The 17,268-nt window shown below is 43.0% G+C and overlaps 1 protein-coding gene across 4 annotated transcripts; it reads right to left on the bottom strand.

Moving 5' to 3' along the window:
- Positions 1 to 1,968: 1,968 nt before the first annotated feature.
- Stv (BAG domain-containing protein starvin) lies at positions 1,969 to 16,729 on the bottom strand. 4 transcript variants are annotated; one of them, XM_071793446.1, is made up of 4 exons: positions 10,435 to 10,697; positions 9,928 to 10,098; positions 5,005 to 6,591; positions 1,969 to 4,794 (listed from the first exon to the last, which is right to left on the bottom strand). In XM_071793446.1, exons 2-4 carry the CDS (start codon positions 10,000 to 10,002, stop codon positions 4,336 to 4,338), a joined length of 2,121 nt encoding a protein of 706 aa, XP_071649547.1. In that variant the 5' UTR covers positions 10,003 to 10,098; positions 10,435 to 10,697; the 3' UTR covers positions 1,969 to 4,335. The 4 variants fall into 4 exon arrangements, with proteins under 4 accessions (XP_071649547.1, XP_071649548.1, XP_071649545.1 ...); XM_071793447.1 differs by having other exon boundaries at positions 9,928 to 10,092; XM_071793444.1 differs by lacking the exons at positions 9,928 to 10,098; positions 10,435 to 10,697 and adding an exon at positions 16,366 to 16,729.
- Between the last annotated feature and the right edge of the window lie 539 nt (positions 16,730 to 17,268).

Here is a 17,268-nt window from a genome sequence, read left to right as displayed (position 1 = left end):
TTATATAATCGCAGAGAATTCAGCCGACAAGGTTGTAAAGTATCCCTCAAGTTTCAATATCCTATACGTAAAATCGTTTTGATCCCAAAACTGATTCGACGACATTGTAAATTATTATAAACCGTTGCAAGGATGATTGTTCATTTGACATTACATAATAATTACTTTGACGTTACGCTTTTACTTATTAGTGAGAAAGGTTCTATAATTCCGACCGTGACGCATAACCAATCAATCGTTGGTTTTTAATTGTAATGGCTTCAATGTGATTGCTATACATGTAATTCTTTGTGTTAATTGGCTCTTTATTGCACTTTATCATTGTGTTTTGAATTGTAAATCTCAGAACCTCTGGTACCTCTGGTCTTCTCGTGCTCCTATATAAATTTTTATTCCGCACAGCGAAACATTCCTAAACGATTTAGATTGCACTTAAAGTTTTCTGAACTGTGTGTTTAATATCCAAAAGCAAAATAAAATGGAAATTTTTGCAGATTTCTCGTCGCGATTTTTTCGATTTTCTTTTCATCGGGGTAATATATATCTCGACGAATACGCGAGCATCTCCGCCGGTGACAAGAGTGGATTCGGCGCACCCTCAACGGGATTTCCCGTTGCACGCGACGCAAAAACTTCTCGTTCTTCTAACAGCTTAACTCGCCGCCGATCGCTATTTTTGGCACGGCGTACGTGCTTCTGCCGTGCCAAGTTCGCGCAAGTCGCAAAACGTTCCGCTCGTTCTCCGCCGCGACGAATCTCCTGTCGCGGATCTGCCGTTGCGACGACGCTCCTCGCTTGTAATCGAGACAGATTCGCGCTCGCAAAATTTTATCCGATTGTACCGCGCCACCCGATCTGCGTCCCAAAATAAACATAACATTGAATTTTGGGAGACTAGAAAAAGAGATGCTCTCTTCACGACGTTTGAAATGCATACAAACGGAACATGTCAATTATTTAAAAGAATCAATTCTCGTCAATAATCGTTTAAAGGAGGTAAATATATAGGTAATATACTACGTTTCGATGAAATATCGTTGAATTTCTATGATATTCTCGCGAATAAAGCATGCAAGGAGAGAATATTTTTATACATTTCTTTCGTCCATTCGCAATCCTGAAAGGGACATTCCTGTACCGATTGCACCCAACCATCTTTATATAGCGACAATGTCGCATATGCGAGAAACATCAACAATTTGCATGGTGACTGATAATGTTTTCTTTCCGCGCCGTATGCTCGACCGCATCTGGGGAAGTCCCAGAGATGACAGGTAAATCGTATGCGTCAAATGCGAACAATTCGCAGGAATTTGGCAGTGAGTGTGACAACAGCTGCGTATGGCGGATGTTGTTATTAGCAGGTCATTGGTACTCGTGGTTGCGAATCTTCTGAAGTTTCTCGCAAATTCGCCCAAAACAATTTTTATCATAATCGAGCGGAGTGAAATTGGCGGCAGCAATATGGTATCGATAACGACGCGCTATTATTTTTTTCGCGTTTTTTAATTATTTCTCTCGATCACCAAGAGAGAGAATTCAACGAGTATTCAATAGATTGTATATTTGCACTCAACTGAAGAAACGAACAAGCGTATGATTTTAAGAGTAATATTGTAAAAATAAAAAATGAAAAAAATATAAAATACGAAATGAAATAATGTACGATGATAATGATAAATGGCGAACGCCGTGAAACTATATATATAAAAAATTTGCTAAAGATATTGCTCAACTTGACAATTACAGCATATTATAATATGTAAGAAATCCACTTTAAAAAAATTATTTGAAAATGTCTATTCAGATTATTCAATTGCGGTACTGTAATGTCACTTTGATCTAGTCTAGAAGAAAAAAACGAAACGGTTGTAAGATAGAACAGACTTTGTATTTTCACTGATCAATCTCATACAGTAGTCACATCTCGTACATATATGTATATATATATTTTTTTATCACACGCTTTCTCTCTCTCTCTCTCTCTCTCTCTCTCTCTCTCTCTTTTTCACGAATACGCAAACGCACGCGCACAAATATTCTCACATTCTCTATCTTTCATATCAGAAAAAATACAAAATTTCCGGCTGGAAAATAGTGTCAATACAGATACGCGAACAAAATGTCGTACAGACACAAGAGAAGATAAAGATAAAAGAAGTATCACACTATAAACGAGAAATCGAAAAAACAATGCGTTGCCCTTGTCCGTTCTTCATTCTTTCGTGATTCTCCGTAAAAGGAATAAATAAAGGGGCAAATAGAAGGACAAACTTTCTTAGAAACTTCGAGATCCCCGTATATGGACCTTCGAATATGTTCAAGGTTCAGATCTCGGACGATTCGAATGGACTTTTCTCGAGCGTCGCGTATCTGAAACGTTTCAAGAATTCTAAACGGACGCTAAATCTGGAGTGCTGTATACAGGGTGTCCCGCCACAAACGCGTGAATTCTTTAAGGAATATAAAATCGATTTTTTTTCCTCAACAAAAATGTTTATTTTATCACCTTGTAATTTCCATGAACAATGGTATATGTAAACTACAGGCGTAGGCTTGTAGGCAGTAATTGTACCTATTAGAAGGAGAAAACAATGTTTTACAGGTGTTCTTATCTAAATTGGAAACATCGCCCCCCTTTCTTTTTTTGGGAATTTCGACACTGCAAGATTGAAAAGAATTTCAATTTCCTGTATTTGGAGCTTAGCAAACAGATTTGAATTTTGATTTTATAATCATATTTTATGTGACGTCCTGTATCTTACAGAAATTCTTTGAAAAAAACGCTCTTTTTTTTAATAGAATTGCGTATAAAAATATTAGAATGATCTTGAGGAACTAGTGTGCAATCTGTTTACTATGATCACTTATGGGAAAACTATCTTTCAGCAACTTTTAAGTGTCTATTAAGAGAGAACTGACTTTAATTTGCACTAAATTACGCACGCATAAATTAATATATGTCGCGGAACACATCCTGGATAAATTTAGAAAGAAGAAATAAGGGACGGAGAAATATGCACACATCGGTGTTCTCGACGGATATTCATGACTCTAAAGTTTGTATGTGCACATGCCTCATATACACATCCGTGCCACTTTGTATCGGCAGATGTACGCGCGATACGCAGAAAATTATTAGCGTCAACAACAAACACACTCGCGAACATGAAATTATCTCGCGGGCAGGCATACAATAAATTAGAAATCAATATTAACTTATCGTCATCATTGTCGTCACGTGTACGCTCTACGTGATGCTATATTGAGTATAATGACGTTATATACCTGCCAAACAGACCAATTTTTCGGTATCACATCGTAAAGAGCGAAAAATGTAAAAGAAAAACAAAATTCTGACAGAGTTAGACACGCACACTTTACACTATTCGCGTATATTACTTTATAATTTAAATACAAATACATTTTTTCCTGCATTCTACAACCTGTAAAAATTACGTATTTGATTTGCGTACTATCAGTAATTTAGCGCGTTCTCTACACATAAGTTATTTTAAGTGAATACTTGTGGTATTACGATGTTAGCAAATTGGTCTGCTCAACAGATGAAAATGTAGCGATACTATGTTTCTCTTTTTAGGATGTTCTCCAAGTTACACGCCTGAATTCGCGATAAAACTTAATCCACGCGATTTCGAGTTTATCTCGTACGAATCAGGCGCGGTCTCAATTTATCTCACAATCGTCCACGAGCTCGTAAATCATAAATAAATTAGAAGAAAAGTGAGAAGAATTATATATCATTGACAGAGAGAAAAATACGCTCGCTGTGCGTATTTCGACATATAGATTCTTTCTTGAAAAAGTATAACGGAACACGCGGATGTGCGGCCGTTTAAGAGCTTTAAATCGAAGGCCGTTTCTCCGAAGAAGCTAACAAACTTACGGTCGGTACCGTTTCTAGTTTGTTCTCGCTCGCGATATTCTATAAAAGATGAAGGCCTTGTCCTAAGGCAATGACGAGTAACTCACGAGACCGAAGGATTCGATTTCGTTGCTCGGCTCAAACGCGATTAGCTTGACTTTAGTTCGGGAACTAAACAGAAAAAAATATGAAACGATAACAGTGTTCAGCGTCTTAATATAAATCAGTCAAGCCACTTCGCGGTGTCTGGCGACAATTCGATGTCCTTCGAAACTTCTTCATCGTCAATGTTCCTTCGCGATTCACGGAACTCCCTTTCCAGCCGATCCTCGTTTCTTTACGACCCATGAAATTCTCTCTCTCTCTCTCTCATTCGTCGACTCTTGTCGAGTCGTGTCCACAGTTAGGATCCACGTTCGACTATATAACACTTCTTCAACGTTCCACTTTTACTTCGCGCTTTCCGTTGACGGTGGCGGCAGCGGAATCGCCTGCTCGGACACCGGCTGTTGCTGCTCCTTCTTCTTCGTCTTCTTTGTCTTCTTCTGCGACCTCGGCGATTCCGTCGAACTCCGCTGTTCGTCGTTCGCCTCTGTATTTCCCTCCGTTGCTTCCTTCGTTTGCTGCTTCGACGTCGCGTGTTTATTTTTCGTCATCGTTTGCGACACGTCGCTATCCTTACGTTGTTCTCCATCCTTTCCGTCACTCTGCTTTGATTCTTTACTCGTTTCGTTCACGCATTTTGTTGATTCGTCTGTTGACATAAGTGCAACAAGCTGTTTCATATTTTCCGCTGATAAATTCTCTATTTTTTGTTCGATTTCCTGTTGGCCGGGAGGGACGACGTTTTGATTCGTGGATTCGGCAGCCGTTGCCGCAATTTCACTTTCCGAGGATTCCACTTTCGCCTGCAAAAAGGAAATAAGATACCAAATGAATAAGATAATTCGTCATAAATACTATACTCATAAAAGAGAAACAATGTGTTTTAAACAAAAAAGATAAAATGTAATTTGACAATGTAAATAAACCAAATTGTTAGACATTTTTTATATAATTGATAATAAAGTATCCAGCGTTTTAACCAACCTGGTGTACCAACGCTCATCATTTCTCACCTTCGTCGGCGCCGATGGCCCTGGCGGAAGCGGTATTGGCTCGTTACTCTGCTTCTCTTGCTTCGCGTCTATCTCCATTGGCTCAGGGACTTGCGAGGTCTCTTCTCCTCGCTGATCCTTCTCAGCGGACTCCTGGACCTCTTCATGTACAGTAGGTTGTTGCTCTTGCTGATTGATAATTGGTGTTTTTGATTCCAGCAAGCTAATGGTATCCTGTATAGTCTTGATAGCGTTTTTACGCGCTTGTCGCACATTCTCCCGACCTTCCGTCTCTATGTCGTCTAATTTGATTAATTCGCGCGTCAGCATCTCGTCCAGGTAAATATATTCCTTGTCTTGCCGGGAACCACCGACGTAACGTCGTACCTGCTCGGCCAAATTGTCCACTTCCTTTTGCACCAGGGCAACTCTTTCCAGAGGATCCTTTGGCATTGGAGGCTTTGGTTTCGGCGCTTCTTGATGTTGTTGCTGCTGCTGATGTTCCTGATGATGCTGAGGTTGTTGAAATTGTTGCTGGTGATGTTGCTCGTTATGCGATTGAGGTTGCTGATATTGCTGGTGATGATGTTGAGGTTGTTGCTGGTGTTGTTGCTCGTGATGCGATTGAGGTTGCTGATATTGCTGGTGATGATGTTGGGGTTGTTGCTGATGAGACTGAGGCTGTTGATAATGGTATTGGGGTGGTTGTTGTTGTTTCCGTATCGGTTGTTCAAAAGCTGCCGGTTTATAAAACACATCTTGGAAATGCGATGGTGGCCACTGCTGTCGACTGAAGCGTTCATTAAAGTGTGACGGTCTGTGGAAGTGATGCGCTGGTGGCGACGATCTGTCAAAGTGGTGGGACGGCGGCGACGGTTGTCGTTGATGGTAATGCTGCTGGAAAGTGGACGATGGCGCGTCATCAGTCGCAATCTTTGGCATCACCGGTACGTCGCGACCCTCCACAAAAATGGGGATGTGTCGGACATTGCTGGCTGGTTTACTAGGCGACTGGGCGCGCTGCTGCTGCTGATTGTGCTGCGGCGTAATATCTACTCGGGACACGAATCTTTGACCTTGACCAGGTTGCGATGATTGCTGATCTTGGCCTTGCGGTTGGCCTTGCTGTTGCTGCCAGCTTTCCGGCGGTGCCGACATCGAGCGCTGACCGCGCTCACCTTTCTCCGGACTCATCTCCATGTCGCAGCGTCGTTGCTGCTGGCCTATGTCGACTGTGTTGCGTAGACCGTACTGCGGTATCGCGGACGATGACGTCAGGTCGTGCTCGCCACCGCCGCCGCCGCCACCGCCGCTGTGCGAGCTGACAGCACTCGCACCACTCGCGGCGCTGCTACCACTTGCCTGGCTACGCGCGTCCTCGTCCACCTGATGCTGCTGACCTTGCTGCTGGTCGTCGTTGCTACCACCGGATCCGTGACGTCGGCAGCGGCGGTCACGTAACAGGGAACCGCCGAATGGCCAAGGCGGACCACGCAGGTGCTCAGCGAACTCGGGGTGACGCGCCGCAAGGTCGTCCAGATGCGCGCGGATCCCGTCACCGCGCGGACGCTCGAAAACGTCGGCGGCGTCGTCGTCGAACGGGAAGCCCTACGGAGACAGACAAAAACTTGATGAAGTCGATGCCGGTGTTCTCAATTACTCATACTGTGACGACTAAATAATTCATGACTTGAACTGTTTGGCAGGTGTTTGACATGTGCGAAAGATAAAACATAAGGTTAAAAGATAAAAAAAAAAAAACAGTTTACGCAATATTGAGTTAATCTATATGTACATATACTTATGGGTCTCTTTCACCAATAATCATGATAAACGAATATCTAAATAGCAATGTTCGACTTTAATCTGGAAATGGAAGATTAAAGACGTTCACATTGAACATCATATATTGCAGCGAATTCGCTTGTACTATGCGCTGGTGCATGCTAAAAATTATTATGCATGAAATTATCTTTTAATGAAAACACAATGTAAACATTTTTACCGATAAGATACTCAAGCGTAATATTATCACATTTTTAATGGAATGTATGCGTCAGAGTTGGATATCATTTAAGTTTCTTCATATTACGCTCTTGTATTTAAATAGTTTCACGTCTAGCAATCTTTGTAGTGCGTGAATAGAGTTGCATGTCTGCCGAATTTCGCTATTAGCGAATTCGATTGTCCGCACAACTTCGCAGCGGACAGCGGTGCACGCGAAGGCCGTTATGTATGAAGTTATCTGAGCGTGAACCTTTAGCGCACACCTTCAATACGGAACAATGCAGGCACCAAATTCGGGGATATCCTTCGACTTACGCCAGGTTCATATTCGCTAAAAAATAAAGGGCGACTTCGACTAAATTGCAATTAACTTAATCGGCGATTAACTTATCAAGCAGTATTTCTATTTTGTTATAATGCGGATAAAACAATTAATTTTTTGTTGTTTAATACATAGATAGAAAAATTAAGTTAAATTAGGAACGAGTTATATGTAGTTAGAAATTGTGTAATAAGTAATTCTACTAGTTGAATTAATCACCGATCAAGTTGATTGGAGTTCGATCGAAGTCACCCTCACAGTGACAACTGCGTGCGACATTCGAATCGTATCGACTTCGATCCGATGAACGCGAGCAAGGGCGCTGAAGGGGAAATTCGCGTAATCGGGCACGAGGTGACGAATCCTCCTTCTTCTCCTTCTCCTCTTCCTGCGGCGAATCGAGGTCGCGTCGTCGTTGCACTTAGCGCGACCGACGGACGCATGTTACAAGAAAACCATACACGGGACGCGAAAGAAAGAAAGAGAAAATGAAAGAAAAATGGCGGTAGAAGGGACAAAGAGAGAGAAAGAGAGAGAGAGAGCGAGAACTGGGAGAGCCGCTTATATACGCGCACCTACGCCCGATAATCGGATTTTCCTATTTTCAGCCCGGCTGGCCCTGGCTAACACGCCACCACCACGTTAACTTTTCGCTATCAACCGCGAAAGTGACCCATAACAAGTTACTATTGTGCTCAAATACCGATGCTTTTTGAAATGATAAATTTAGAGTGCCTTCGATCCAAAAATGGATTTTTGACGCACTTGTGCGTCGCTTGCTATTATTGACGATCTCGTCATTCCTGTCGAATTTATTTTAACGGTTTCAAGGAAGAAGGAAATTCATTTTCTCATCTTCCTTCTTCGCCTTTTCTTTCCTAAAGTTTCTTTAATTTATTTCCGCTGGATGATATCATACGGGGAAACGGTCGCTCGATCTCGTTTCTTTTCGGTTCTTGGTCTCCGTCTTCGTTGGAACACGCGCAAATACGCCCACGCGTGCACGCGAACCATCCGTCGCGTTCCAGAACATGAAACGCCGAGGGAAAAACGTCATCGGGACGTGGTAAGAGCGTGGTTACAGAAAGGAGTCAACCGTATGAAGTAATCCCCCCTCGTTACTCCTCGCCTCCCTCGGCGCGATCTCGCCTAATCATACGGCCGGTATCGAGCGTAGGAAGCTATCTGATAACGTGACCGGCGCGGCGTGACGTCATGCCGCGCCTTTCGACGTAACGTCGAGCCGCTCGTTAAGCCCATACCAAACTATGCATTGAGGATTGCGAATTAGAGATTAAGGGCCCCCGCTGTGAATGAAAAATATAAGGAACAAGGAACAGATATTAGCGATTAGGACTAAGGAATCAGGAATAAAGCTAATGTAGCATTGATACACGGCTTCCGATAAGTTAAAAATCTATTATCTGTGTTATTCCCTGTTTCTGTTGCCTGTGTTTTTCATTGTGCATCCAGTTTTACTCCTGATTCTTTAGTCCTAATCGCTAATATCTGTTCCTCGTTCCTTATATTTTTCATTATGCGGGGGCCTTTAGGATCGCGAAATGGAGATTAGTAAGTATTCGGGACATAACGGGCGAAGATCAAAGTCATCCAATTTGGTCGAATTTTACTCCAATTCGCTATCCTCAATCTCCAATGATCTGATTCGGGCTTTAGTGTAGGTATCGACCACAATAATAACGGCGGTCTTCCGAGGCGTCTAAATGGGTTTCGTGACATCACGTCTGGTATTTGATGGTCACGCATCGCGATTGTTCGCGATAACTCGATGATGCATCAATATACGAACGCCGGTTTTCTTTTCATTATGTTTGTTTCTTGTTGAGAACATTTGTAACACAATTTATATCGTCGAGATATCAATTAGCGAGAGAAAATTTTTGTGACAATTATAACAATGAAATACAAAATTTCTGGACGAATGTCGTGACTCGATAATAATATATTTCTTATTTATTATCTTTTTTTTTGTCGCGACAGAACGCGCCGTTCGAATGCGACGCGAAAAATACGGCGCGAATGCTATTTTTGATTTCCACGCGATCTCGAAACGCGGAATGCGAGGAGCAAACGGCGGATGGGTGGAGAGGTGGAGGAGGGGGCCAAATATCGGTAGGGAGAACTCGCGCGGTATGGAAATATCTCGCGTGCGCCGCCGATTCCTAAGGTCTGGATCGTGTCATCTCAAGAGTATGAAACCAGGAGGAAGAAGAGGTTCGGGCCGCCACCGTGTGCGTCCTATTCACGTCCCTCCGTATCGTGTTTGCGATCGGGACTTAAGCGGCAATAGTGAAGTAAGAATCGCAGAGCGGCAGCAGCGCGTAATCCATGACGCACTACAGTCCCACACGAAAACGTCGCCAATCCGAGATATACGTAATCGTTTACAAACGGACAGGTTTTCCTGGTTAGGGAGAAGCCTGAATCTCGAACTTCGTGCTTTCGGGAAGCTTCTCGCGGAGTTTCGCCGAAGTGTGCAAAACGGAGCAACCGCACGCGTGGAGAAGCCTCCCGTCTCCCGTCTCGCGAGAAAAAATTTGACGCATTAAAAGAAAAGGAAAAAGAAAAAAAAACAAGTGGATAACGTCACTTACGGGGAACGAGCAGCGGTCCAGATCGATCTCTCGTCCGAATTTGGATGCTGCATCCATGATGACAGGCGAGTCCATTTTCTGGACCCGTTCGAGCCCGCGTCCGTTTTTGGATACCTGTCACGCACTCTCTTTCTCGCTTGCACCAGCGGTTAGAGAAGGAAAGATCTAAAACTTTACTCTCTCTCGTTTCTTTTGCCTCCTTCGTAATATACTCTCGAACAGAATCTTTTTTTAGCGGCTCTCTCGCGAAAGCGCGATTCGAAGACGTCGAGAAAAGGTTGCTCCGAGATTTTTCTCGAAATCTCCACGATACCTTCTCGCGTTCTCTCTCTCTCTCTCTCTCTCTATCTCTCTCTCGCTCTCGCTCTCGCTCGTTCGCTCACGCTCTCACACGCTCTCGATATACGTATATATATATATATATATATATATATATATATATATATATATATATATATCTGTTTCTCTCTCACTTTGCTCGCTCGCTCGCAATAGGCTGACACTCACTCGTGCTTCTCTCTCGGCTTTTCCTCGTCTCCTCCTCGCGTTTCCTCTGCCTCCGCCGCGATTACATAAGCAACACGGCCGCTATACACTCGTGCGCGTCTCTCTTTCACACTCGCCTCACTGGCCGTACTTTTTCAAGGCCGTTCTCTTCGAGTCGTAAAAAAAAAAAGAGAAGAAAAACCGTGTGCACGTGCGTTTCGCCGTGATTGCGCGCGTGATCCACCACGAACGCGGTTGACAACGAGACTGACAGCGCGCGGGCTGCGGGCGACAACTTAAATACTCGATTACGTGTAGGCCGTGCGCGACCACGTGACCACCGGCGGCGGCGGCGACCGCAGGCGGAGACGGCCGACGACGGCCGACAGAGCGGCCGAGCAAGCGCGAGAACTCGCTAGAACACGCTATATAGAACTGCTAGAAGCTTCTCGTGGCTTCTCGTGCCTAACTTCTCGCTCGATCGAGAAAACGCGGAAGCGTTTACGTTACGTCACGATCGACGTTTCATTCCGTTCTGTACGATATACTTTCAAAACATTGAGAAACATATAGTTATATTTTTTCTTTTTTTTTCTGCAAATTAAAATGTAAGAAAAAGGCTCCTCTTTTCTGGAAAATTATATTTTTGAAAGTTGTTCCAGATTGTTCTAACTTTGTACCACGTTGTTCCGAATTAATAAATCATTTTATTTTAAACGGTTAATTATAAATGAACAAAAAAAGGTTTAAGCTTAAAAATAGAAACAAAAGAAAAAGGAAATGCGAGACGGTGAGACAAGTCGTGAAAGATCCATTCGTCTCGGTCGCTCTTTGTGACTTTGCTCTTCTCACCGAAGCGTATGTGTCTTGTGTCTTGTTCTAGGTATGTACATCAGAAAGTACAAGAACGTGTGGAGGTAGACCGGCAGATAAGGACGAGAGAGCGCGCCACGGTCAACCGAGAGAGAAGAAAAGAGATTTATGACCTATATTTTTAGTCTCGAGCGAAAGGACCCGTACTGAATTACTCGACTGACCATGATCAATCGCAAAAAGCGTAAAACCCATATCAGACTATGTACGGATTGGGATTAGATTGAAGTTTAATCAATCATAATAAAAAGAGAAAAAACTAATTTCAAGTTTAGTGAACTTTGCTCCGTTTGGTTAAATTTCAATCCAACTTCAATCCTAATCCGTATAGGTAGATATGGGCATGGCATTCAGAGGTAGCTTGAGCGCGTAGCTCGCGTACAGCCCCTTGCACAATGCCAGACAACAGGCAATAGGAACAGGAAATAACCAAAAAATCGTTAATTACAACCTAAAAAGTTCGAATGCTATGATTGGTTGGAAACAGGCAATAGGCACAAAATTTCCAACGTGACGGAAACTCTGTGTCTATTGCCTGTGTCACTGTTTATTCTGCATTTATACATGATTTCTGATTTCTATTCCCTGTTCCTATTGCCTGTTGCCTGGCATTGTGCAAGGGGCTTACCACGCGTTCTCCCATCAAGCGCATTAAAAAAAAAAATGAACGTTTGACTGACAAGTTTGACTGACAAGAGAGAAGACAGTGTAACGAAGAAATAGCGATGAGCGATTCGCGGAGCTATGCGCGGAGGGATAACGAGTTCGGCGAAAATTACCGAACCCGAAGCACCGATGTTCGCCACGTAACTTTAAATGGGATTTGTACGTGTATTACATGTGACGCAGATTATCCGCGAATCAGAATGACGTAACGTGGCGTAATAGCGTAACGATAAACAGCGTTTTGTACGAGCGCCCAAACGCGAGTCGCGCGTGTCTCGATCGCTCGTGGGATCATCGATAATGACGATCGATGATCTACAGTGATCGATAGCGATGCCAGGAACGCAGGAGACGCGAGGAGGTCGCGCGAGTCCGACGCGAACCGGCGAAAGGCTCATTCATACAACGGTAGAGGGATGTGGAGAAGGAGGAGGAAAAGAAGGAGGGGGGAGAAGAGGAAAAAGAGGGGCGAAGGGACACGACGGCGCGCAGCGTGAAATTTACTTAATTCATTAATGAGCGAATCGAACGGCAATAAAGATTACTGCGAGATTTCGAAGCTGTAATCCCGCTTTCAAAAGAGAATAATTTGCGAAAAAATCTTGTTTTTTACTCTTTCTATCAAAATGACGCATCAAATAAATGTGAAGAGTTTCGATTTTTGAGTTGCGAACACGTTGCGCCGCATTTAAACTCCGAATCGCCGTGAAGTCGAAGAAGTCAACCGAGCGAACAACAATCGCGCACTTTTTGCATTACGCAATTTGCGTTGTGCAACGCGCGGCGAAGTTTAATACGTTAAATATATAAATAACACTAACCGTGTGTGTACAATATCATTGCCAACATGCAACATGCGTGAAGCCGCAATCGCGGCGCATTTTGCCGTCGCAGGTCGCGAGATCACGACGATCACACCTTTCGACTCCTCCAAATTCAATCTTCTCGAAAGTAATGGAAAAACGAGGCAAAAGTCACGTGTAAAAAATGAACATTTCTATCCACATTTTCGACTTATTGCTTTATGAAAAAATATTTTTCTTAGGCATGTATTATTATAAAACTTTTCGGAATGGATTCCGATCGGAATTATTCCGTTTTCTCTTTGAAACGCAATAAAAATCTAGGAAATAACTAAACAATTCCGATTCCGAATCCATTCCGAAAAGTACAATACGTGCCCTATTCTGTTACATTTTCCCACCCACCGAATCGATAACGAATTACGCTGTGTACGAAGTGGGTCGAGCGCTTGTCTAAAATATCTTTGCTGCTTTTAAAAATATACGAGAACTTGACAATGCGAAATATTCAAGGACATACCCTTTTTGTCACACTCGAATTTTTTCATATCTTTGAGAATATGGATACTTCAACTACGAATGTTGAATGAAACAATCAATAGTCAAGACCCGGACACATAGAAAAACTTAAGCAGTAAGCAAATCAGCCAATCACACCCAAGAACTTAAGACATAACGTAAACGGTAGCGAATCAGTACCGTTGATTTTCTTACTGATGCTTACGTCTTTTACTGCTTAAGTTTATTTCTATGTGCCCGGGCCTTGACTATTGTTTCATTCATCATTCGTAGTTAAAGTAACCATAAGAGTTTTCCTTTCTAAGTCGAGATTAAGGACAACTTAAGGGGAAGACGATGAAAAGAGTCATCTCCGGAATACACACATACATATACACGCGCCCGCACGCACACGCATACACATCTGCGGCACGACAATTCGCTTTACGTAATGAGGCACTTTTCTCTTCTCTTCTATTGGCCCATCGCTATACATAACCGAATCACCTGTTCCGCATTGTCAACGCGCCAATTAGCATACTTCGCGCACAGAGCACATAGCGCGGCATTATCGTGTTTTCCGGAACATTGTCAATCGATAGGTCGGTTTTGATTGAGTGGGCGGGTTCCTTTGTGGGCGAGTCCCACTTTCGCGACCATTTCGCAGTGATGATTTATATCTTCGAGAAGCGCGAATCTCGTTTTTCTCAATTTTAATGTTGATTTTATGTCAAACTTTCGGGAGTTTTACGAGACGTGGCTTGCGGATTTTTCCATCAAAGACATCTGCGTCGTTAAGGGACTCCCGGACTAGGACACGCATATAGTATACATATACACATGCACGCACAGGAGTGTCGGAAATACGCCGCTTCCCGAGAAAAGCCGAGATCGATAGGGGTGGCCTACCCTCGGATGTGCCGTCGAAACTCGTTTCGGGAGGGAGTCCACCTAAACACGACGCTACTTCGTTTCTCCAGGTCTATTCAACGACGGATGAGTGATAAAGGCCCTTTTGGTTCGCAGGATATTGAAGTTAAAGGGTGTCCGGAAAGTGCCTACGACTATAGGGTATTCATTCCGATTGCGGGGGTTGCTCGGGCTCCATATTATACATAATATCAGATCGAAAAATTCTTTCCTTGGTTCTTACACTAATAAAGAAGAATATATCGAACGATGCGTCTCTTGCGATAAGTTTGATAAATAATAATCACGTGACCTTTCTAGAAATGACGATTAAAGATAAAGACGTTTTCGATCAAATGGCAGGATTAAAGCTGAAGAGCTCTTATATATAAATAATCGTTATTTATTCCCTTCCCTCTTTTTCTCGATATTTTTGGCATGATATATCAAACCGGAGAAATTTATTATCTTTTTTTTACCATATAGCTTCTGCCAATAATAAAAAAAACTCTATAACGATAAAAGATATAAACAGATCTTTTACGAACAATCTGATCTTTTTTAGAAATGACAACTGGCGATGGAAATGCCTTTGAGAGTGGCGAAATATCGGAGCTCGTCTGTCATCGTCAACACGATCTTAATCTTCGATCGACGTATCAATATTTACCTTGCGTTAAAGTTTCGCATTTACTCGGAGAAAAGTTTTAATTAAACGAGAGAGATACACGATCGCGAGTTCTCTCGATTTACGTACGATTTGAATCGTTTCACATCGCATACGTATGGCTGCACAGACGGAAGCTGCGCGCAAGAGCGCGGTGCTACGAAGCAACTAGTACGCGTCGCGCGGCAAGCGTTCCGCGTGGCAGAAACCGCAATCGGAGTGTGGATCGACGCCACGGCAGAACCTTCGTTTGAACGACCGAGATGATCGTCGAACAAGAGAATTGGGACGGCGCTATAAATATAAAGAAATTCGGCGCAGCGCGCGAAACAAGCTTCGATTTATTCGTCGCGAATTTAAATTTCGCGCGTGATGCAGTGGCATCGAAGACGTAAACGGCGTTACCTATTAATATTTGCACCCATTTTTAGCCGGTATTCGTAGTCAGGTCTCATACTTAAAACCGTCTTCAGTTTATCTACAGATGCTTCTTAGCTAATAAAACGATACATATACATATATATATATATATATATATATATATATATATATATATATATATATATATATATATATAGAGCATCCAAAGATGAACTTAAGACACATCTTGAATAGAGGATCTGACTATGAATACTAACTTTTTTTTCAATACTGAAGTTTGTACATACATCAATGCTTATATTATCTCACCTTGCGGGACGAAAGTAATTAAAACGTTTGTGATTTTACTTTTATCTCGCGAATTATAAAAACTCTCTAAAAATCGAAGAGTGAAATACGCTCAAAACGAGTAAAATGCAAGTGTAACGAAAATTTGAAAATTGAGCCTGTGCACTTCAAGGAATTCGCCACTTTAAAAAAGAATAAAATTGCGCTGTACAAGCTGGAGTGAAATCCAGTTGGAGCACTCCATTTTTGAATGAAAAGGGCACTCTTTTCGAGTGCAGTAGATCAGTGCGTCCATAGGAGCGAATTATGTCACTCTACAATTTTGAGTGGAAAACCACTCTGTTAGAGCATTTATCATGCAGTTGATCTTTAGTTAATCGTTATTCACTACAGCTTTGGAGTAAGATCGTATCACTCCGATAGAGTAGCCACTGTAAAAATTTGAGTGAAAAATTCACTACTTTAACTCAGAATTTCCTCTTTTGAGATGAGTGCCCTCATTTACTCAAAGTAGAGTAACAACCCTCTTTTTTGGAGTGACCATATCACAATAATCATCTAATATATTAGTGATGACGAAACCACTCTATGAGATTTAGAGCGAATACAAACGTTGCATGTTGGAGATATTTGGTGGCAAACAGTGCGAGAACGGATGTTAAACGGTGCAAAGATTTTTTCCCTTTCGATATGATCGATCGATCAGGATGAGAGGGATATGAGGCAGAGGGAAAATAAAGGTCGATGACAAAAAGCACGCCGCGGCATATCGTGGACACGATCGTGAATTCCAAGCACACTATAGCGCGAGGAAGAGAAGGGCGCGCGAATGACGGCGAACGAACAATATACCAGTATAATACTCACTCTCGGCAAACGCGGAAAGGGCCGGTCGAAAGTGTCGCCCCTGGTGGGTCTACCGGACTCGAAGAACGCGTCCCCGCTGTCCTCGTTGAATCGCTGCTTCATCTCCCGTAGCAGCTCGTCGTCGGACATGTCACGCACCCGGTCCGCGAATCTCGGCGAGTCGCGAAAGTAGAACGACATTGTCGCGGGGCAACACAAACGCGACGCGCCTTTTATTCCCGGTCAAATCTCGCGACGATACACGAGCGGTTTAATTATACAAGATCGCAGTTACTTTCGTTTTCTTTCGTGCTCCTTCGTATCGCGGAACTAATACTTCTTACCAGCTACATTCCCGCGCAAAGGTTCGCGCGTTACTGACGAGCGCTCAAGCGGCTCGAATCAAGCGCTGCGCCGGGAGTGCGCCGACGATAGCATTTGAAAGGGCACGCGCACGCGCACGCGCACTGACGTCGCGCCGTCGCTCGCGCGCATGAGCTTCGAAAAAGGGCTATCAAGATGAATTCGCGTAGTCACGTATGTATACATGAATCATTTTATACGGAGGAATTGACCAATTAGTGCGCCCGATGCAAACACGCCATATATTGGCGCACTTATTTATAATCTTGAAAAGCTCAAATAATTAAAAATCAAACGTACACAAAAACCGGGCACAAAGCCGTAAAAAGTTGAGTTATTTAATAAACAATTGATTTACAAACGTTTCGGCCCATATCTGGCCAAGCTCAGTGTGATTAACAAAACTTTAAATAAAATGCAATCGGCGCATGGAACGCAATATACAGATGCCGAACACGGTAGTCGGAATTTAATCAAAATAAAGAGTAAAATAGTTGAAGAGATAAACCCGGTTACATGATCACCGATTTATCAGCGATGACATCCCACACCGAACACCAA

Source organism: Temnothorax longispinosus, chromosome 11 (assembly GCF_030848805.1).
Source record: "Temnothorax longispinosus isolate EJ_2023e chromosome 11, Tlon_JGU_v1, whole genome shotgun sequence".
Classification (NCBI taxonomy): domain Eukaryota; kingdom Metazoa; phylum Arthropoda; class Insecta; order Hymenoptera; family Formicidae; genus Temnothorax; species Temnothorax longispinosus.
This window is presented reverse-complemented; position numbering and strand designations above follow the sequence as displayed.

Coding starts and splice junctions, on each gene's coding strand:
- Stv (XM_071793444.1), bottom strand. CDS start 16,545: ATGTCGTTCTACTTTCGCGACTCGCCGAGATTCGCGGACCGGGTGCGT. Junction 6,592..16,365: donor CCTTTCCGCGTTTGCCGAGA/GTGAGTATTATA, acceptor CTGTCTCCGTAG/GGCTTCCCGTTCGACGACGA. Junction 4,795..5,004: donor GGCCATCGGCGCCGACGAAG/GTGAGAAATGAT, acceptor TCCTTTTTGCAG/GCGAAAGTGGAATCCTCGGA.